A 23,610-nucleotide genomic window follows, 5' to 3' on the forward strand; every position below is an offset into this window, starting at 1 on the left:
GGGAAGTTGTGAAAATAAGCATGTTGACATACGGTATCTTTCTCATATAATATTGTGACTGTACGTGTAAGATACTCAGCAGGTTGGATGTAATTCTGCTTTTAATTCTTAAATCACTCTCAAGAAATCAAATTATGACCATTATTTTATGAGGCTGGCCAGGCTCTCATGAAATAATTTGCCCTCTCAGACTAATACCAGGTCCTTAAGCAATAATACACTCAAGGTTATGCTATTATAATGGCCGGGTGAAGCCTTTTGAAGCTTTGGGGCTTTCTTTCTATTTGCCCCGAAATATGATTCAGGGCTTTGGGGTTTCAAACGCAGCGAGCATAATAACTGGTAGCTTGTAAAACTTATATCAGCCCTTCAAGACTGAGGCCAAAGCACTACCACACCTCGCTGACTTTAATTGTTTTGGTCTCATATGTGTGAAATAAAAGTCCAAGAAGACTGCATGCTATTATTAAATCATAAATACATGTAGATGTTGTTCAAGTAATAAGCCTAGAGATTAAATATGTTTGCTGACACCAAATATGAATATACCTTATTGGCATTTCTAACTTCATGCCTTATACTTATGTAATAATATGTAACACATGAATCATGTTATTGGAGAATGATATTGATTTAAATGCTCATATTACTTTCATCACATTACTTGGTATATGGTGGAAATGTTCTCATACTTATGATTATGTGTTTCTAGTTTAAATAGCTATATTTCTTAATTATTCTCCTCTCTTCACAAAGTTTAGCTGCAAAACTTTAAAAACTGTCAAACTGAATGAATCATCTCGTCCATTTGCTACAAGGTCTGACTCAGTGTACTGAAACAGTGACATTCACAGGAGTGAAACAAGCTTCCATATTATCTGTCCATCTCTACTATACTTTGTACTGTATTAGCACAAGTTTGCTATATCTTGCAGACAATTTTCGTAGATTGCCTTGTCGAGAAACAAGTGCCATTTATTTTGTTACACAAAATAATTACTGACCTTTTCCAGTGTGTTGTGTAGCAGTAGTTGTCTTGAAATAACCTAAATTATTCTACTTCTTGGAGACCCCACTGTGTTGAGTTGTCTGCAGTTGCACTGCTGTGAATTAAATGGTGTTTTACTAAGTGTTGCCTTTTTTTAAACACCTGGAAAGAATTTTCAGAAATGTCTCTGCTCTGTCTTACTGTAGGTGTGTGCGTCTCGGGTGCGAAGTCCCGCCCTTTGCGAAACACAGCGGAGTGAAGCTGCGCCGGTTAAAATTTAAAACCTCTTAATAATTTATTGATTATAAGTCCGGGTCCGTATAGCTCGGCGTCTGGGTCAGGACTCGGACCGCGGTCCGCCTGTTAGTGACCCCTGCTGTACACCATATCACTACAACTGAGGAGAGGGGCGAATTATCGATAACAAATCTGCAGTTCAAATCTACTGTGTGTTTCACAATATTCACATGCCCATATACATACATTAAAATAGTAATTGGTTGCTGTAATTGTACTCCTGTACAGCTGTGAAGAGATTCCTTCCTAATGAAGTTTCAACTGAGTAGATGTGGATCAAAACCGGCAGTCCTCGATCTGTGCAGAAATTGCATTCTAAAGTTCAGCCATATGAGACATATGATACAAGGCTTCAGCAGTCTAATTTTGCCAAATCAAGTGGGTACCTTCCAAATTCTCTTTTTTGAACCAGCTGCACTGTGGAGCTCAGTTCACCTCTGACTTTTTGATTGCTAGCAAGCCTCAGAGACTTTTAATCAACTAGCATTAGAAAACATGAGACAGGGGCTTACTGTCTCAAGTTCAACATTGATCAAGCATAAATTGCGGTCCACTGGTTCCCAAATTCCAATTGTGGCTTAGCCCTTAATTAAAGTGATTGATTGTTGAAGGAGTTGATCATTGAAAGATAAACAAATTCCAAAGTAGGTAAATATACATTATAAAGTGTAAACCGAGCATGTTGGACAATGAGTATTTTAACAAACAAATGAAATGTTACCTAATGAGCCTTTTTTTTTGTTTTTAAATTCCACCATAGAACTTCTCTTTATATTAACAGAAACATATTGCATAGCTGCATAATTGGCCATCTGGGCTTTTTCTGGAGGTGGGCTTAAGAAACGGGCACTAAAGTTGAGCTTTTCAGAAAGAGGGTGAAGGCAGGTATATTCAGACAGACAGTATGAAGACAGAGAACCTGAATGAGCATAATATTGTATGTAATAGTTGTTAACTTTTTTCTGAAAAACATCTGCTCATGGTGACAATAGTATTTTATGTGGTCTTGATTTGAAAATTACATTTTTAGATGACATGAATTCACAAAGGGTTGAAGCTCACCAGTTAAGGCTATTTTTTAATGGTTGGTATGCGGCAGAATAGTTTGGAAGGACCAGAGATAGTGGCATTGAACTCCTACAGGAGGGGTGCTGTTTCTGTTAATTGCCGGCACAGTATGATATTTAGGAATTGTTGGATTTTGCTACGGCAGGGAGCCAAAACCTTTGTTGCTTGTCGCAGATGGGATGTCTGTTATCATTGTGAGTCATTATCTCTATCCTCTCTTCGGTGTCTGATATATCTGAGAGGAGGGGGGGGGCCTCAGAACTGAAGAGTAAGGGCTCTGAGAGTGAGTGCTCATTGAGACAAAGGGATTGAGGCATTGCGACCTTGCGACCTTGCTCCAGTTTCCCTGTCCGTAATGGGGAGAGGAGGGACCCGATGGGAAGGGTGGCTGAGATGGGATGCGCCATTACCATGATTCTTGTAGGCAGTAGCTGTTCAAAGCTGTTTCTCTCTCTCTCTCTCTCTCTCTCTCTCTCTCTCTCTCTCTCTCTCTCTCTCTCTCTCACTCTCACTCTCACTCTCACTCTCACTCTCACTCTCACTCACTCTCTCTCTCTCTCTCTCTCTCTCTCTCTCACACACACACACACACACACACACAGAGGGGGAGGGAGAGAGAGAGAGACTGGCTTGTAAAGATTTGGGCGAATGTGCCTGTTCCTCCCTGCGTGGAGCACAATCCATTGCATTGAACATCAGTTTGCTAATTTTATTCATAATTACTGTATGAATACAGTCGACACAGTCTATATCACTGGACCAGAAAAGAGGGAGACTGACACTTAGTGTATTGTGATGTGGTGTGCAGGCAGGTAGTGGGTGGAATTGGTTAAATTACCGCTGTTGTTGCAGTTACTTACATGACAGCAAGGGGCATACAGGGCAAGAGTCAGCCAAGACTGATGATAGTGAGAAGGAGTTGCCATCGAGAGCTATCAAGGGAGCGGAGCAAAAAGGGCACATTTTAGCCATGATGATGACACTGGGGGGTGGCGTTGTCGCTGAGCAGTGCTAGATTCATAGGAGATACTACCTGGTTGGGAGGAGGGTGCATTTATAATATGTCTCGTGGTAGTGATGCAGAGCCTCATTGGGGTAAACCGATGGTGAAGTCCTATTTACTTTCTTTCCCGCCAGAGATTCAAATTGGATATCAAGCAATTCAGTCCCCAATTATTATCACAAGAGACTTGGAGCCAAAGCCAAAATTATGTTTTCAACATGCACATGTAGATTTGGCTCTCTCAATTTCTTTTTAATGGTAAGGCGGTGCTTATGATCATTATAACACATTCTTTAATGATTCTAGATACAAGTTTTGAGTGAGAATTTTATATGTATTATATATTGAGAAGAATGTCATAGATTGGTCTAGTCTTGCTACTGTCTTCCCAGACAACATTTTTTTCTTCTGTGCAGGTATGGAAGTTTGGCAAGATGCATATAGATTGTTATTACACACATTTCTTTTTTGTTTTTTTTAATCTATGGTCAGATGAATTTTATTAAACAGTTTTAACATTTTTAACAAAGGCCCTCTCTTATAGGTACATGGAGATTGGGTGACCTTTAAGTCATGCAAGTACAAATGAACAATAGAAAAAAAGATCTATATACAATTAAGGAAATGTTTTACTGATACAGAGATATGAACAAAATAGTGTTAATGAATGTTTGGCTGTGATAAAACTACGTGGTTATATACATGTACATGAATTTAGGAACATTTAGTCAAATGTATTTCCAAATTATGAGAAAGATACGGTTGGCCACAGTTTTTGCTTGTTGTTTATGGCTGTCATTGGTCTAACTTACTTACTGTCAGTGAAATAATAATGTCACACCCATCAACACCACACCCATAGTAAGGGCACAGTAGTTGAGAGTCTGTGTATTGACCAGATGCTTTTTTTCAGTGGTTGGCAGTTTATTACCCTTAAACTACTGGCCAGATTCTACTGACTGTCGAAAAGCCTCTCCAGAGGTGGACTAATACCCATGATAATGTATAGTTGACACACCGTGATGGTGTCATGTTTTGTTGTTAGCGTATACCTGCACTATTGCGGTATACTTGAGCTATTATTAATTCATAAGAATTGTGTTTGAGAAACAGTTAATATACCTCCATATGCTATTTAATGGTAAAGCAACAGTAGTAGACATAAGCATCTATTTGTATGGCTTGTGGAGAGGCTGATTTGCATGTAATTATATAATAAGTGAAGGGTTTCTCCTTGTGCTAGTGATACCATATGTATTTGAACCTTAAATAAACTCTTATTGATCTATGCTAATTATTTTTTTCATTATCATTTCATTTATTGATTTAATTTTTATATATGTATAATAAGAACATATAAGAGATGTCTTCTTGCACCTATGCTGCTCCATATTTTGATCTTATTCAAACTGGTTTTATTAATAAATATAAAAGATTCAAACTGGAAAAATGACATGACAGATACACTGTTTGGGATGGTAAAGGAAAGCATTTTTTTCTGAACCTTTCTAACCAATACATAGTGCTGGCAAAGGTATTTGCTCTTTTTACTGCCATTTTCTTAAAACATGAATGCTGCATCTCCAATGAAGAGAAACTATATACACATTCATCTGACAGGGATTATTAGAATGAAGTAGGCTAGACTTAAATTGATTTTCAGGGTTATAAAGAGACCAGTGCACAGTCCTGGAAAGAAATCCTTGGGTGCTTTTGCACATTTGTGCTTTTGCGAATTACTGTTAAACTGTCAACTCAGGGTCTTTCTGTCAATGTACTGACTATTCAGACTCATGTTGTTTTGATCACTTTTTCCATGGCTACTCTAAAGAGATTTCTTCTTCCTCCTCTTTCTTCCAGGGTAGCTTGAGAAGCAGTCATCAGATATCTCCCCAGGAGTTCCTGGGAGAGCTGAAGTCGGGGGTGATGGACGAACGTCTTTTTGCCTGTCTCGACTCATTGAGGGTATCCCTTACCAGCAACCCTGTCAGGTACAGAACAAGTTGCTTGCTTGCTCTCGTTAGTTCAAGTGTCCTAACTATTGTCTCTTCTGCAAATCTTTTTGTTAATAATTACACAATATGAAGACATTTTGATGGGCTTACCATCATATGCCATGTCTTATTAGATATTTGTATACATCTGATTCTTCCCATAGAATTGTATTTCTTCATCAAAATAAATAGAAATTTCATATTACTTAAAACAAGACTTTAAATAAGTGTTTAGTATCACAGGGAAAAGAGCTGCAACCCACGTACGGTCAACCTCAGTAGGGTTGGGTACTGTTCACATTTGAACCGATACCGGAACTGGTCACTGGAATTTGATACCACTACCCAAAGGAACCTTTTTCTGTACTTTGCCTCCTCTGTAATAACAAAAATGTAATTTTAGTTCTAAAAAATAAGTCCAACCTTCTAAATTTATTAAGAACATTTTACACGCCACCTAAAATCAGTCCGTCACTAGGGCATAGCGTGACACGCACACCAGTGTGTCTCAGAGGGAGCATGTGACATGTTGCTAGCTTTGCATTACGAATTACAAATATTGCAGCAATTGTTAACTGCGTCCAGTTTTGAAAGGTTTAACCACTCTTGTGACCGATTTCGGTTCACCAGCTGAAGGGTTGACGTCGTCTCACTGACCTTCTCATTCTGCCAGCGCCGCACACGCGTGGCAGCATAGTGGTTGACTTTTTCTAATTGTTTGTGCTGATCCTTTAAGGAGAGTGCGCCATTTATTGTGAGAGCAGATCATTCGAGTAACGCTACGACTGTGCTCTTTGTGAGGAAACATCGTTTCTGACCTGGAAAATGCACCATGTTAACAGTGTGGAAAAAAACATTTGATATTTCAAACATGGGAGCAGCAGTGCTAGCTAACCATGTCAAAGGATCAATGCAGCGAATCAGCTTTCACCCCTGTCATTGGCTTGCTTACCCTGGATACTAACGTCAAGACCCCCTCTGCCACCCTGAACCAACTCAAGTCTCCCAAAAGATCATGACGGTCTGTCAGATATTCGTGATCCCACTTCTTGAGAAGTTGCTAGGCATACCCCAAACGAAAAGAACTTTGCACATACTTATGAAGGCTAACCATGTGTGATGATATCTCCAGATAGTTTAAGAAGTTTTGTGACAACATCAGGGAATTTTAAAACCAGATCAACTCTGCTTTATGAGACAATAGGGACAACACGATCATTTTCCAGAGTTTGGAATGTGCTGAAGATTCTATCACATGGACAGGCCAGTGTTAAGAGGGGATCTTCCATCAACTAAGAATTGTTTGTGGAGAATCAGAAAGAAGAATCTCTGGTGGTTCAGAGGCTCATTGTTGACCATGTCAGATCTGTTGGGGGCATAACTACGGTATAAATCACCAACAAGCTGTTACTTTCAGCTGCAGGAGCCACACAGAGGTATTGTTGCCACCTGGATGAAAAGAAGAGAAAGAAAGAGCAGCAAGCTGTTGACCTGAAGAGAAATGCATTCACAGACCTGGATGATTTGAAAAAGAAGAGGGAGAGGATGGATACATTTGTGCCCTTGAGAAATCAGTGGATGCATACGCTGAGAAAGCAGAAGCCACAAGCAAACCGACCTTCAGCACTAAATCTAACAGTTTCTTCCAAACTGCAAAAGAAAAGAAAGCGTCTCTGCTGTAGATTTAAAAGCAGATTGATAAGAAGCTCGCTGAAAAAAAAAATTGTGTGGATTGTTGTTTTGGGGGTTCAAACAGGGAAAGCTTTCTTCTGTTCATGTTCCATTTAGCCAAATTAACACCACACAACTTTCAAATGTGTCAGATCGCTGTGCTTCTTACACTACACAACTTGCTGTCTTGTAATCAGGAGTCTTGAAGTTGTGGTTTTCAAACTATGACGGCGATAGGGGTCGCACACAAGATCTTTCACGAAGGTATCCCCGATGATAACAGCCAACCCCTCCCCCAGGTCACCCCTCAACCCGTGTCATTGTCTGTAGCTCCCTGACAGTTTTTTCATCCAACAGGTTCAGATATTCACACTATTGCTTCATGCTTGTTGATGTTTTCTATAGCTAGTTTCCACATGTGCTTACTAGCTACATTTACAGCCCGTTTCACATAACATACACAGGTAGGTTACAGGTGACCCCTCTGCCAGATTTCCCCTCGGCTCTCATTGGCTGTAGATCCTCCGTAGATTCCCCAACAGGTCCGGATATTTAGCATGCTAGATGTCTAAGATGTGTCTTTAAACAGTTCACAGACGGCGCTTAAACGCTGATTTTTGAGCGCCGAGCTGACGGCGATTGACTTCTGGTTGGGGCTTTTTGTCGGGAGCTCTAAAACTGTCGTGGAGCAGCAATTCACGGCTAACGTCTTGTAGTGTGAAGTAGGCATTAGGTTAATGATAAATACGAGGGAGAGATGCCCAAATTTTGTATTTCAAAAGACAGTTAGTCCTTACCTGACTTTTTAAAGTTCTGTTGACACATTTCAGTGTTCACTAAATAACATTTTTGTTTAATTATTTGTTTATTACTAATTTTACCAGCATTATTGCTGCCCACTCCTTTATGTTACTTAAGGCATCACAAGGGAATTCTCAGGGTTCGACACATTGTACTCTGTAAATGTCTTACTGATTAATTAATGTCAGGGATTAATTAAATGAATGTTTATTTTTTTGTCTAACCGTATTGTCATCCATTTTATCAAAGGGATATTGTATGAGGATAACTATGGTTTTGCACCATCCTATAGACTCTCACCTTTTGTTTTATACCTGATCTTTTCTGTTTGGTATGAAGTGCTTTTGAAATGACTTTGAGGCTACACCCCTGGTCAGTAACCTTTTTCATATGAAGTTTTTGTTTACTCACACACACAAGGAGAAATGTAACTGATTGTCCACTCTCAAAAACACCCTCAAAATACAACAATAGAGAATAGCGTTGCATCCCATGCTTCATGAGATTATCGAGCACCGTTCCAGAGCAAGTATGCGTCACTGGGCACTTTTTCACACAGGCAGACTGTTTGTATATATTCAACTGATTCGTTTCATGTTGGTTAAATCTTTATTTGCACATCATATTTTAGCACTTGAATCTATCCCTCAAGCCATTTGTTTTGATTGTAATGACTACCCTCCCTTTCCCTTTGCCAATAACCACTATCATCATCTATCATCTATCAGCGAATAAAATTAGTTTATTTATATGTTATATAGTCACAGCTTGAACCTCTCATTTCATTGATTTTTACCAGGTCGATGCCTTCTCATGACCCATTCCTACTTCCTACTATCTTTTTGAATTCACATGTTAAATGTCACTCCCGCCCACTGTTGCTCGCTCCCAAATATTTATACCGTAGTGCATGAGTGACGACACAAAGATATAGAAGTAAAAGAACAGACGCATCAATTTGTTTTTGATTAGAAACAATGACATTAGCCAAGGACAGATGTGCTTCAGAGCCTGAATTAGGCAAACGTGTTAATTTTGTTAATAGTAAAAATTATGTCGGTTATCTTTTTTGATAAACATTGGTTCGATTCAAATTATATTAGTAACCATATTAAGTTATGTACTATAAGGTACTTTATTAGTGATAAGCTATGACTGGATCTGTCATAAAAATATGTCATAAATATGTCATAAATATGACAAAAAGGAATATCCATCGTCCACCGCTTATCTGGGGTCGGGTCGCGGGGAACCCCAAACTTACCTTCTCCGGGCCACATGCGGCAGCTCCGACTGGGGGATCCCGAGGCATTCCCAGGCCAGTGAGGAGATGTATAATTTCTTTACAGAGACCTGGGTTCGGTAAAGTGAATGCAATACCGCCCCCGCTGCTTCGATTCTCCGGCCAATCTCTCGCTCCATCGTCCCCTCACAAGACCCCGAGGTACTTGAACTAAAAAGAATATGAAAAACAAAAATCCTCAATAGATTGCAATGATCAATATAAATATGAAGCTGAAAATGCATTCATTGGCATATTTCTCTCTATTTTGCTCTGTACCTGTATCCTAACTATAAGGAAAAGAGTCTCAGTCTGTATATGTAGGTTTGTCCTTCGTTTTTCTCAACAACCGTTCAGTTGATCAACTAAACAATGGATTGCTAAGGATTTAAGGAGTTGCAGTGTTGCGTGCGGCTCTTGAGATCTACAGATTATATTTATTAGTAGTGTGTTATCTACACACCGTGTAGTTTTTATTGAGAGGCCACCCCTATTAACTGGTACAATACCAAACAGCATGCTGAAGAACCGAGATCTACAAAACATATTTATTAGTGTGGCGGCCTGCCATGATCTAATTTTACTCGCCACAGTTTCATAATGAACAGAAAATATTTTTACACTGAACGGGTGGGCTGGCGGGCAGTCACCGGTGCGGTTCACTGCTCAGCCATTGAGCTTTATAGCACATAGCCATGCCCGGACCTCGATGCGTCCTAGGACCATGGATTTAGTGTTCTTGTCCTCCGGGCAGGAACAGCACTACTGTCAACAGAGATGGACTGTCCTCAGTTTCGGCATATAAAGAACACTATGTACAATGAATAACAGAGTAATCTGTGCAAAATTCTCTGCAGAAAGTGGGTAAATGTCTGAGTGTGCGTGTGATAAAATTCTTTACCAGACATGGTTAACAAGAGCACAAGGTTTTTCATAGATCTAACCTCTTCATTTTGTTCTCAAAGTGCACCAAAGTTATGCATTTTACTTCCAGGGGAGCATGCCCTGGACCCCCCTAGAAGGCTATAGGTCCATTTACCATAGTCTTACAAAATCTTGTGGGAAACACTGCGGGTGTATTGCTCAGAACCCATGGGAGCGCGGTGTAAAATATGAATTTGTTTGGATGAGCGGTTCTAGAGAAAGCTGTAAGCAGCAATACTGGAGGCCAATCAAACAGCTCTGTTCCAAACAGGGACGTTTTGAGCGGGCACTGCACTAGTAATAAATAGTGGAAATTAGAGCTGACTACATGGGCTTGCATAAAACTGTAAAGTAAATGGCAACAGTCTATGCACACACACTGCCGTTTGTGGAACCCTCACCTGAAAAATGTGGCCTGTAGGCACAGACTTTTAATTAAATCACCACGAATAAAATGGACAGTCAGGCTCATACATAATGACATAGTCTGGCTTGACCATAAATCTGTCTTGGCTAGAAACAGTAGGCTGACAGCGGTAACCCCTTACTATCTAATCACACCATTACAATCCTGAGTTGTGGGATTGATTTGGCAGTAAAGGTATTTTGTCTGCCACAGCTTTTGGATTCTGATCACTGTCACTTTCTTGGCATTGTTTTAGCCAACATCAACATCACTCAATGTCTCCATTCAATATCAGGTGCTCATTCTGCTAGTATAGGCTGACAGATTTATGTGCTCCCTCATCATGTTCATTCTGGCTGACCAGGCAGACTAAGAGACTTGGAGGTAATTTGGTAATTCCTGCAGCTCTGTGTTCTGTGGTGCTTGCCTCTGACCCCTGTATACCTTACTCAACTCAGCTATTCTAGTTCTCGTTCCCTTTTTGTGAAAAGAGGCCACAGTACTGCCCACAGGACCAGAAAGGCTACAAGATGTAATTGTATTAAATGGTTTTGATAAATGGATCTGACAAACAAGTGGAAATTGGTTTTTGATTTTATATTAAAACTGACCTTCAGGTTTAAGGCCATGGGTTTATTTATTTCATTTCAATTTAGCTACAAAGTAGGGTACAGTTCAGCATTCCTCTTCCTTACACCAATGTTTTTAATAAAGCTTGGATGCTTTTCATGCCTCTCATACACCTACCACAATGCCACACACATATTCACAATTCCTTAAACTGATCATACTGATAGTATTGTCAAGTGTTGTCTCAGTCAAGTATTGCCAAATACAAAATATACACACAAATGCCTTTCTTTTTTTTTCTAAATACGGGATCCATACACTCATTGGTCCCGTTTGATTAGGACACATACCATCCTATACAACAGCTCAGCTACACATTCTACCGTTACTAAGATAATGACAGGTATTCATTTCACAATATGTTTATTATTGTTGTAAAGTAGTTTGCAGTGGTGTTGAACTGGACTGCATTATATTGAGAGGTGTTTCTAATGTTTGGCCTACCCATACTTACAAACGGGAGGGAATAATATTATAAACACTTTTCAATATAATCCTGTGCAATACCACTGCAAACTACAACTTCAGTAATAAACATGAAGTCAAATGAATACAGAAATGTTTTATATCCTATTCATGTTAAAGTGGTAGGCTATGTATGCTGTATTTAAATTATAACTATCGTATTCATGTCATCAGTTACATATAAGCAGCCTTTGACAAGATTGTAGGGCTGAGCAGGGTCTTTTAATTTCCCAAAATAATTTTCATGTGGTGTGAAATCTTTTTGATTGTCTGATAAATGTGTTCATGGTATAGGCCTAACATCCAAAGGTACCGTGTGGATTATTATTATTATTGTAAAGTAAAAAAAAAAAAATGTAAACAAACAATAATGTAAATTCTTCTCGCTAATTGAAAAAAACAAATTTGTTGCAGCCCTAGTATCTGCTTTGATGAACATTCTCGTGATTTGGCAAAGATTTATAGCTATATTAAAATGTTAAGATCATTTAAAAAACTCATGCACTATGCAAAATCTTTATATAAACAAAGAGAACATTTCTTCTTAACATTGGAGACATTTTTTAAACTTGTTGCTTAGTTTTTACAAGCATTGTTGTTGTTTTCGGTGGCAGTCTGCTCGAGTGGCATCAATGAGTCCTCACAGAATAAAATGACCTTTTGTTTTCTTTTTAAATGTTCCACATTGCTGTGACTTCTGTCTCCTTCTCCTCTCTGTCCCTGGAGAGCCCTCCTATAGTCATCTAACTTGCTATACTTGGGACAACATTTTAAAGTTAATTTTTTATTTCTGGCTCATAATCGCTTTAGCGGAGTGCAACATTGTGCTGTACTGCTTAGGAATCTCAGACGCATTCTCCTGAGACTCTGTTAGAAGTCAAGCTATACCTTAGCTGTGAAGTTAGCCAGATAAGGTGCCCCATTTTTCTCTTTGATTTATGACTGTTTTTGTTTCCCAGGGAATGGGATGATGAATTTGTTTTTCTTATTTTTTTAATGCTCTTCCCCCCGCTCTGTTTCTTGGTGTCTTTCTGAGATGATAGCCCTCAGTCGAATACTGCTGTGCTTCTTTTGCATCTGTTGATGGTGAGGTGTGATTACAGCATGCCTCCGATCCCAGAGTGAGCATTATTAATTACCGTTTCTTGCATTGTTTTGAATAACAAAAAACAGTCTCTTATCCACCTTTTGGAAGACTGGCCATCTCATCTTCAAGTGTGGATGAGATCAACACAGATATACAGGTTGATGTAAGCCAGTTTACAGTACATACATTTTTTTTTATTATTACTTGACTGGCAACAATTAACACAACAAGTTAAGGCAAAAAATAGAAACAATAATTTGTATTTTTTTATATTTATTTAGCAAATGGACTATATTTACTTGGGACGGTTCACTTTAATCAACACTGAGATTTAAAACACAAACGGAATTATATATTAATACAAATGTGCCATGGTTAGCTAATTTGCACCAATAGGGTCATTTATTTGTGAAATGTGAACACTGCTGGTCGAGAAAATAGACCTTTGCTGCGGCTCTGAAGGGAAAATGTGTAGATCTCTTCTGTGATTTATGTAAACATTGAAGGGACCCAGGCCATGCAGCACTATGATACTGTACGTGTTTGTGTCCTATCTGTAGGATGACTAATGACTAACAATATTAACAGGTAGCAGTCAGATAGAAATCGGTGCTGCAGTTTCTCCTTTTAAAGAACAACCAAGCAAAGTGTTTTCAGATCATTTTTACACGACATCGCTCCAAACACTGAGGACATTCAGGCAGAGAATGTGATTAAAGTTTCTCATTTGGGATGTGGGAGGGGTGCCAGATGTTAGGAACTAATGAAACCCAAGGGCTGCCAATGCATGCTAGATTAGCAAACAGAATTTAAAATACTAATTACTTTAGAGTCGAGACAGACGGCATGTCAAATACAAACCACTTAGCTGCACAAGGATAAAGAAACAGGTCAATATATGAATCTTAACTACTTATTCATCTTTGAAAGTTATTTTTGTAAAACATTTTTATTGATATTATCAACGTGGATACTACTATTTTACTATTTTATGAACTACTCTTCTATGAAATTTGCAGCCTTATTCATACAGCCTTTTTAACTTGGTGTCAGATGATACAAGCAGTACAATAATAAACCCAGTAATGAGGAACTAAGTAAACAGGTAGCTGATGGGTCACATTATTAAACACATGAGCCCAAATTGGCATGAGTGGCTCTATTGGTGGCTTTAAGCCAGACAAACGCTGTACACATTTGGCCTGATTTAGCCCGGAATTGGTCGCCCCCAACTACTTTTGGAATTGTGCCGAATTCCTTCCAGAATGTTTGTCATTTGAAAGTGGAGGTGTGCACAATGCCCAATCATTTTGTCTGCGTGATCACTGATCTGGCATCATGAGCAGTTCCTTGGCCCAATTTCCCTCATGACTGCCATCAACAGTTCCACTATTTTAATATTGTCCAGTACTTTACATCTTGTGGCTGCAGTCTTGAGACTGCTGTGATATAAAACTGAAATTTGCTGCAGTACAGAAGGACCATATTATCTCCATATTCTAGACATCTGTGGCTTAATAGTTTCCTTTTTGTATTACTTTTCATTCATAATAGAATTGCACAAAGTAAAGCTGCCTTTCTCTTTCAATAGACTCTCTCTTTTTAGTAGCCATCTTGTTAGAATAACTTTTATCGGTATTGTCATCGGACGAAACCGACGTGGAGTGTGAGCTCCCACTTCGCAGCCAGTCAATTCATCTGTACAGTGTGAGCATAAAAGTAGCAGGTTCTGGCCCTGCATAAAGGTCAATTAAACTTTCTTGTGTGAGTTAACACAATGCACAAGATCAGTAGAATTGTACATTGTCTGCCTATCTTTATCTGCCTGCTCTTCCTCACCTTCAACTATGACACATTAGATACATTATTGCCATAGCCTGATTGTTCTTGTTCTTGCTCTTGAAGATGAGACTTTTCTCCAGCTGTGGACAGCTATTATATTGTCCGTTTGTGGGCTCTGAGAGAGTCTAAATTTGCCAGGCCCTTTTACAAGAAGCCTTTGAACGCCAACTCATATCACCCCTATCTCCCCTTCTACTTTGCACTTGGGTGTTTCAAGGCAGATGTCTTTCAAATTTGTTGCAGCAGACCCTGACAGTAAGGGCTTGTTGGTTTCCTGTGCAATAATTCCTGCTATATATCAACTGATTATTTTCCTTTGCTCTCTGCCTCAGCTACTGATGATGAAAAACTAGCATGCAGTTGCCACCGAGTTATGCATTTCAATGAAGCTCATGTCAAGACCCCTGCCTAGCGTACTCTATAACCAGAATGGCCTGGGCCTTGGCCTAGTGAGAAGTGTAGACTAAATTGATATTTTTCTTAAACACGAGAGCCTCATTACTTGACTACCTTGGCAGCAGCCTTCCCTGTCTTCATCAGAATGGCAGTGATAGTTTTTGTCAGCTTCCCTTATTAAAGTCACACACATTTCCATACACCTTGATAATGCAGAGGCTTACACCACTTCCCTATTTCTTATAATAACCCAATGCTTTTCAGAACATGGAGGCTCGAATACATCAAAATCAGCACATTTCCCACCACTAGTTAGCTATTATTAATGGCCTGCACAGTCCTACATCTAAACTCACAGGTTATAGTTTGGAAGCAAAGCCCAGTACAGCTAAGACATTTTAGACTTAAGCACTTTGTAACATTGTTTTGACTGTTTAAATCATTTCATCCATCATTATTAGTCTTTATTAAACAAGGGCCATGCATAAAAAGATAATTTATGCCAGATTTAGCTATTAGCTCATTTCTATCTTCAGTCCCAAGGCAGGGACACGCATAACAATCAAAAGACCCTAAAAACATTACATAGTCTCTATCACACTGACAGTTATACAGACCGATCAAAATGCGTATCGACATAGAAATACCAGCACATTTATCAGTACAACTATAACATTTCAATGAATTCCAGTAAAAGAAAAACTTGAATAACGGTCAAATTAATGTTGACAAAACAAGAGTATCCATTTTTTTGCAACATGGGCAAAAGAGTGAGAGTCTGTGCACGTTTTAAGATCAGCTTGAAGCATATTCCAATGCTTGATGGCTTTGAATGAAAAAGCAGATTGTGCAAATACAGTCTGCCTCTGTGGGATGTTTAGGTTTGCGTTTAGAGCAGATGATAAGGCTCTGCTCATTTGCTCAGAGCAGAGCTGAAGAAACTCCTAAATGGTGGGGAGGTAGCATTGCAAATGATCTTGAATAGCTAAAGTTAAAGCACCAAAGTCAGCTTACTTAAGTTTAAATTACATGCCGCAGTGCCGTCTAGCTTCAGTGATCCATTTCTTTTTTTTTTTTTTTTTCAAAGCAAGTTTACTCACTCAAATCAAACACACCTCATGCTGCTTTAAAAAGAAATAAATTGGGTGGCAAATGTTAGATGGAAATCACATGTTGCCTGTGTGTAATCAAGGTGTGAACAAAAAAAAAAAAACCTATACATCAGGGGATGAGCCAAATCATCCGTCGGTGATGCCTCGGTCGACTTGAAGTTCTTCAAGGTTTTTTAACCCAAAAAGCATGGTAAATGAGACGAGGTCTGTGTTTTTAGGACCGCTCGGGTGGGTTGCCAACACCTCCGCAAACCCTGAAACACCGAGGACAGTCCTCCCCGGAGCAGAGGGCCTCAAGGCCGGTGCCACCAGCCCTCTTCACTCTGGGCCTTTCCAAGCTTACATAGAGCTGGTCGTGGCGCACCGCCACAGAGAAGAACAAAAAGAATAGTCAGATCCTCATATTGAGCAGACAAATTTGATTCTAATCAAATCATTCTTATTTGGATAAAGTCCTAAAAATGATGCATCTACCCTCTGACACAACAATGTAACAGATGAATAAACGCATCAACACACATCTACCTACAACCCCATACTTACTTTTCAAGAAATTACATTCAGATAACAGCTTCCCATTTTATGTTGTCACCTTGAGAATTTCTGTAGATTTCATGCTGGGAGGCATGCGGCTTGTTGATTAGAACAGTACAAACACTGAATGCTAATGTTTAGAAATGTAATTTAAGTTTCAATCAGGAGGGAGGTGCAGTCGCTCACAATCTTACTCATGCTGTCTTTGTCTCAGTTTTTTTGCATACCCTAAAGATTTTCACCTGAACTCACAACGTAGTATATGTTGCTATTTGTGCTCCTTGTTTAAATCAGAGTTACCACTTGTTTGTTCTTTTAAAGTTGTCACTTCTCTTTCTGCCATTCCCTACTGTGACTGCTGTGAAAACTTTGGATCTTCCGCATTTGATTTGTCAACAACAAGCAAACGTTTCAAAATTCTGTCATGCTATACACCTCACCTTGCTCCTTCATCTGCTTTAAAGGTTTATATTCATAACATTTTTAAGTAGACACATATAAAAAAGAATACTCCTCAAAGCTTTCACAAAGGTGCAGAATGAAAGTGTTGCTTTTCATATATAATATACAATGATTGTTAATTAATTATTTAAAAAAAAAGTGTCTTGTCTTGAAATTAACGTTCTGTTTAGCTCTGTGTAACACATCTCACGTGTGGTTGTCGCCAGTGGCGTTGCTAATAAGGCTTGTCAGCCAATAGTATACCAGCGTTAGTTTCATGTGGTATCTCTGTCGTCTGCAATCAGGAGTCTTAGTAGTTGCCAGTTACTGTGGAAAACATTAAAGAATGGCTTATTTTAAAGATGTGCACCCAACTTCATTCTGGTACCAATCCCAAGTTCTCAGTATCAACGAGAGGAGCAAGACCAGGGTGAACTTTGGTTCTGCTTTTGCTCGTTTGAGTCAGCTGAAGGAGTTTCAAAGGCTAAAAAGCTACGCTGAGGCGCTGCTTTTCTCGTTGACGAGTAAGCTAAAGCTAAGGTTCTGCACCCACACTGCCCATGAAATATGCAGGTCGTGCATTGAAATGGCAACAACCATGTTTTGACGTGAACTCAATGGAAGGGGGGAGTGCGTCATCTCGTGGCTGAATGTCATCAATGTTATCAATTGCACCTTTTAAGTACAAGTTTAGCAATCATTGTTATCGGGAAGTGGGAAGCAATATTTGGTTTATGTAACGGAATGCCGAGTTTTCTGCGTCATTCTAAAAGTTCTCACACTATGTGGATCCAGAAAGATCGTATTATCCCAGGCCAGAGTTCATTGCAACCTCCTAACAACCAACCTGCCTCAAGTGTTCAGGAAGAAGCATAAGAAATATAACACAAACTGTTATAGTGGGTTTTTTGTGATTTCTGTACTCTATATCCAAAGGTATCGATTCTCTTTGAAAAAGTATAAGGTCACTATTTTATCTTCTGGAATCTAAATGGTAGATACAAAAAAAGCCCAATTATCGTAATTAATAGTTATTAAGGAAAACAGCCCTGTTGACTTAATAAGCACTATATTATATATTATATATATATTCTGGTCGGCTGTGGCTCAGGAGGTAGCATGGTCGTCCACTGGTCGGAGGGTTGGTTGTTCGATCCCCTGCAGTCAGCATGTCAAAGTGTCCTTGGGCAAGATACTGAACCCCAAATTGCTCCCGATTGCCAGCGGTGTGTCTGTGTGAATGGTTATCTCTACTGACGAGCTGATGTGCACCTTGTATGGTAGCCACTGACTCTGTGTGAATGCTGACATGTGGTGTTAAGTGCTTTGAGTGATCGCAAAGATTGGAAAAGTGCTCTATAAATGCAGTCCATTTACCATATTAAGATAACATTGTTTTTGTCTCTGCATCTCTAACCAAGCTATTGTTAATGTCAAATATTTTGACCAGCACTATTGTAGAATAGTTACTTCATTAGTTTGATTTTCTTTCCTTCAATCTCCTTACTCTTCTTGTTGCCATTTGTTGTTTTTGTTCTCAGAAGATCAATGCCAGTGTATCAAGGCCTTTTAACACATATTTTGTTTATATAAGCATTTTTATATCTCTGTACTAAAGACAGTGGATATGAGATATTTGATTTACATGTATTGTCTGTTTTGTGGACAGATTATTCTTAATACATCAATTTGAGAGTCAGTCTTGTGTGAGATAATAAGTGTCTGGATGTGCTTTCCATTTGTTGTTTCCCCTCTGTCTACAATATTTTAGTGCACATTTTCTTATCAGGCTTGCAATCCTATATTTTCTACTGCTGCCGTTGTCCTTAGCACAAAGTACTGCATTCTACACGTGTCTTTCTGTCTTAAAGCTTTCCGCAGTGGCTGATGAGTATGAGTGTTGTTGTCAGTTGTCAGTCTTGCACTGTTGTGATATTGATTTCATGATTGTTATTTCAGCTGGGTGCAGAGCTTTGGGCACGAGGGTCTTGGACTGCTGCTGGACATTTTGGAAAGGTTGTTGTTCAAGAAACAGTAAGTTCATGCATTCACTTGCATATTATTGTACAAGCTCTTACCTGTCTCACTATAATTGTTTATCCAGACTCCTTCATCTGTATATGACAATGTTCGCTCATTTTGAAACACCTTGCAAACAGTTTAGAGACCTACTGCTCCTCATTACTCTCTTGTGTCCCTAGGCAAGAGAAACTTGACAAAAAGAATCAACATAAAGTTGTCCAGTGTCTCAAAGCCTTCATGAACAATAAGGTAATGACAATATATTTTTTTTTGTCTGAGTAAACCCAATAAATAATGTTTCTTTATTTTGGTTGCACCGTAAGTAACCTTACATGTTTGTATTCCCCTTACACTAGGGTTGTCATTCTTTACGAGTATTTGCTTTCAAGACAACAAGTATAAGGAGAAATGTTTTTCATTTTAAATTTTGTTAGCGTTGTGTATATATATTGTTTTTTAATTAAAAACTGAGTCAGCAGTACTGTATTGTCTGATTTCAGTAAAAAAACATAATTTTCTGATTCATCGTTTATAGTCTTAGGAATTGTTTGTCTGTGGGCATAATAGCCCACGTTAACTTTAATTGGGAGAGTTTACAGTTTGATGAACTTTCATAGACTCATTAAAGTTGCAGCTGTGGTGCAATAAGTCAGAATTGTACTTTTCCCATGTTAATCTTATAGGGACGTATATCCTCAAATGAATATGTTCGTTTTGTCCTTTTTACCCTTCAGGAAAAAATCTATCTGAAATAATGTCTTGTATTTGGAGTTCAGTGTGATTTCCAAGGGACATTTTAATCTCATCGACATCTGGTGTTGTCATGCAATTACCAAATTAGACACCTGGGATTATAAAGGGTTTATAATCAGTGGAGGAGAAGAACAGCATCACTACAATATGGAGCCAATTGAGGGGAGTTTTACCAATGTCCTGATGCAGTCCTGATGACACTGATCTAAGGTTTCTGGCCTGCAAAAAGTGCCCACTCTGGAATTAGTGCTTAACCGAGAGAGTGTGAGACTAAGAGAGTGTAAAGGAGGGGAAGAGAGGCCATTGAGCGAATGATTGAGGAAACACAACTTTATCGGTACGTTGTTTCAATGTGGTAATGTACTGCAGTATTAATTAATAACAATCAATCACAGAACAGTGTGTTTATGTCTCAGTCACTTGTTTGGTTGCGTGTGAATATTGCATCTCACACTAAGCAGTCATTTTAAATCTAGTCTAATGTGCCTCATCTTCACATTTCCTCAGATGCATTGGAAATGCCACAGGATCATGCAAAATAGAGTTTTAGAGATAGGTTTAGTTGCTGAGTTTAGTTTAGTTACAGTAGCGCTTTTGTACTATTTGGTCTTAATGGGCCATAGCAGAGTGTGGACAGTGGACGTAAAGGGACACAGATGGTCGTTGTGTCAAAATAAATGCCTATAGAAGTAACACAATGCTTTTTGAAAAGACATACAAAGGAGGGCAGGGCAATAAACCAAAAATGTACTGAATCTGACTGATTATACATCTCTCACCGACCTACTTTAAGTCATGTCATTATGTGTGGTAAGATGTCATTTGTAGCCTGCTCCTTAAAGCACCTGAAAGTACAACGCATCAGGAATAAGGAAGCTTTTGTTTCCCCCAAACTTTCATAACTAATTATTATTTAGTTCCGGTTTGTTTATGCAATTTGCTTAAGTAAAGCAACATAATGACAGAAACTATAAAACAACGTTTTCCTATTGGGATACAATGATTCCACTTAAGGTCAATAGACAATAATAATGAATTATCGCCCAGGCCTAAGCCCTTGCGCATAAAAATATGTTCTGTTGAAGTAGCTTAGTTCACAATGCTTCAGCTTTTCCTCCTTGTGTGCTGTTAGTCCACAGTAGCTATAGAGAAAACAATACATCTTGCCACATGGAGCTAAAACCCAGTGGAGACAGATATACAGGCACTCTGGCACAAAGTGTGCTGTAAGGTCTCATGTAATCCTGCATCTCAACAGGCGCCAGACGCCAGCATTTACCCGTAGGCCCCTCTGTCAGCCTAGACCTTTCCCTGGCTAGAGAAGCATCTTGGGATGGGATGTACGCACAATGCCAGGAAGACAGGTGTTCTCTGCCAGCTGTCAGTGCAGCCTTTTTCTCTTCTGCCTTCCCGCGTCAAGTCACACAATTGCATATTATCTATTGTTTGTCACCAATGGCATAATAAAGTAATACTAAAAGTTATCACACTGTGAAACTGCCCTTTAAATAACTTCAGCAACAACTCAAGGAAACTCATTTCCCCAATATAGATTAGATGTGTTTGCTAAACTGCATAGTTACTATAAATGCATGAAGTATTTAGCGCTCAGCCAATTTTCATTACTTTGTTGGTTCTGACTTAAATCTTTGTCAGTATTTACACTGTTATGTACTTTATACTGTATTGTATATTTAAACAAATGTATTTAAGACATAAAAAGATCTGCAAGGTTTTCCAAAGAGTCAAATACTGAAAATAAAAATACAATTTATATATATATAAATATATATAAATATATATATATATATATATATATATATATATATATATATATATAAATATAAATATATAAATATATATATATATATATATATATATATATATATATATATATATATATATATATATATAAATATATATATATATATATATATATATATATATATATTTATATATATATATATATATATTTATTTATATTTATTTATATATATATATATATATATATATATATATATATATATATATATATATATATATATATATATATATATATATATATATATATATATATGACAAACCTGTAGAATCAACTGCTCTTAGCAGCATTGACAGAATAAATCATTTTTGGTTTCTGGTAATTCAGCAACCACTGCCTTTTTCTGATAAAGTACAGCGTTTAATTACTGTTCTCTTGTCATGAAGTGTGTTTTGTAAAGACATCAATTGTATATCAGTTCATGTGTGATGCAACGCTAAAGGTAGGGAAATATACCATCACAGACATAACAGACAATTCGCCAAACTAATATTTCTTACAAAGTAAGCTAACAATTGATCTATTAGCACAAGAAAAGACACAAGATGGTTAGCTGAATGTCTCTTCAAACGTATAAAGCCCACATCAAGCAGGAAACAGAAAATATAAATTGAGTGCTCAGTATTGTGTGGTGTTACTACCAGGTCTACAAAATGACTTTGTAATTGTTTTGAAAAAAAGGCACCTTTCATTGCTATACAAAGACTGAATTAAATGTAATGATTTATTTGTCCTGAACATTTTATTTTCTAACACAATCAGCCATCGGTGAATTGATTTTCTCTACACAAATTATAAATGAACCTGATTTCTCATTGTTCAGCAGTAATTGCAGATTTGAATGTTGCTGGAACAGTTTCTCATCGTACAATGATGTTATCACATAATGCTATTATATTGACAATTACTCAAACAATATTGGTATTTGTAATGATGGTGTCCTTACAAGATTATGTTTTCTGTTTGTTGGCTTTAGTATACAACATACGGTAAAACTAGAAAAGCAGAATTATTCCAAATCGGTTAGATAATGACCTTGTCATTTAATCATGTTTTTTGGTAGCCAAGTTCATTGCATTCCAGATGAAACTAAAATCACTGTTAACCTTGAGTCTCAAGTTGGTCAGACATTTGATCATTCAAACATAATTTGGAGCGCAGGTACATTTATTAAACGTGAATGAATCTTGTGTACTTGAGATAATAAGATTTGGTTTTACTGTTTCACAGGACGCTGTGTTCTTGTTGTTGTAAATGTGCAGAATCGCAGCATATCGGGGTAATCATGTTTGGTCTTTTTTGTTTACTGCAGTATGGCCTGGATCGAATCCTGGGAGAAGAGAAAAGTCTTGCGTTATTGGCAAGAGGCATCGATCCCACCCAGTCTGCCATGATGACTGACGTGGTAAAGCTGCTGTCAGCCATCTGCATTGTGGGCGAAGAGAACACGTATGGCCTGGCTTCATTCATGCTGTCGAAAAATATCCATGTCTTACAGCTTTTGTAATCTTCAAAGTCAATATTTTTTGATTTTGCAAAAGCAATACTCTCTTAGTTTGGAGCTGATAACGGCCCTATATCATTTATTATCAATTCAAATTAAATGTCAAGAGTAAAGCATAAAACGGCCAATAATTGGCAAAAGTCTGAACTGCTACATTGTCTTAGAGCTGTCAAAAGAACGCATCACAACAGTGGTGCCACTATATTGTATATTAACAATATATTGCAAGAGTCGTGTCTGGTAAAAAAAAAAAAAAAAAAAATGAAGAAAATGTTTGTGGAGGAAATAGGTTGAGAGATATTGAAAGTTACTACAGCATAATGGCTATTATGGGAGATATTTTAAGAGTAATTAAGGTAATTAATACATTATGCATGTTCAAGTATAAGATATAATCAAATGTCCAGTTGAATTAAATTAGATTTGATTAATTATTGAATTCATTATATATTTTAATTGTCACCACAATCCTACTCAATTCTTCAGTCGTGTTCTATCATGAAAGTGATGAATTTCCCCGAAAAAGACCATCCGCTCGTGTCAAATTGACAATAAAGGAACATTGGAT

General features: G+C 38.1%; 1 protein-coding gene across 3 annotated transcripts in view; it reads left to right on the top strand.

The window, feature by feature from the left end:
• Positions 1 to 23,610, top strand: part of LOC115004518 (protein diaphanous homolog 3-like) — a 167,192-nt gene that overhangs the window by 10,138 nt on the left and 133,444 nt on the right. For all 3 annotated transcript variants that reach the window (XM_029426166.1, XM_029426180.1, XM_029426174.1), the window contains exons 4-7: positions 5,217 to 5,347; positions 18,901 to 18,975; positions 19,143 to 19,212; positions 22,851 to 22,987. In XM_029426166.1, the coding sequence (XP_029282026.1) occupies positions 5,217 to 5,347; positions 18,901 to 18,975; positions 19,143 to 19,212; positions 22,851 to 22,987 (413 nt within the window). The remainder of the gene's footprint in view (positions 1 to 5,216; positions 5,348 to 18,900; positions 18,976 to 19,142; positions 19,213 to 22,850; positions 22,988 to 23,610) is intronic.

The sequence above is a fragment of the Cottoperca gobio genome, chromosome 3 (genome assembly GCF_900634415.1).
Source record: "Cottoperca gobio chromosome 3, fCotGob3.1, whole genome shotgun sequence".
Taxonomy (NCBI): Eukaryota; Metazoa; Chordata; class Actinopteri; order Perciformes; family Bovichtidae; genus Cottoperca; species Cottoperca gobio.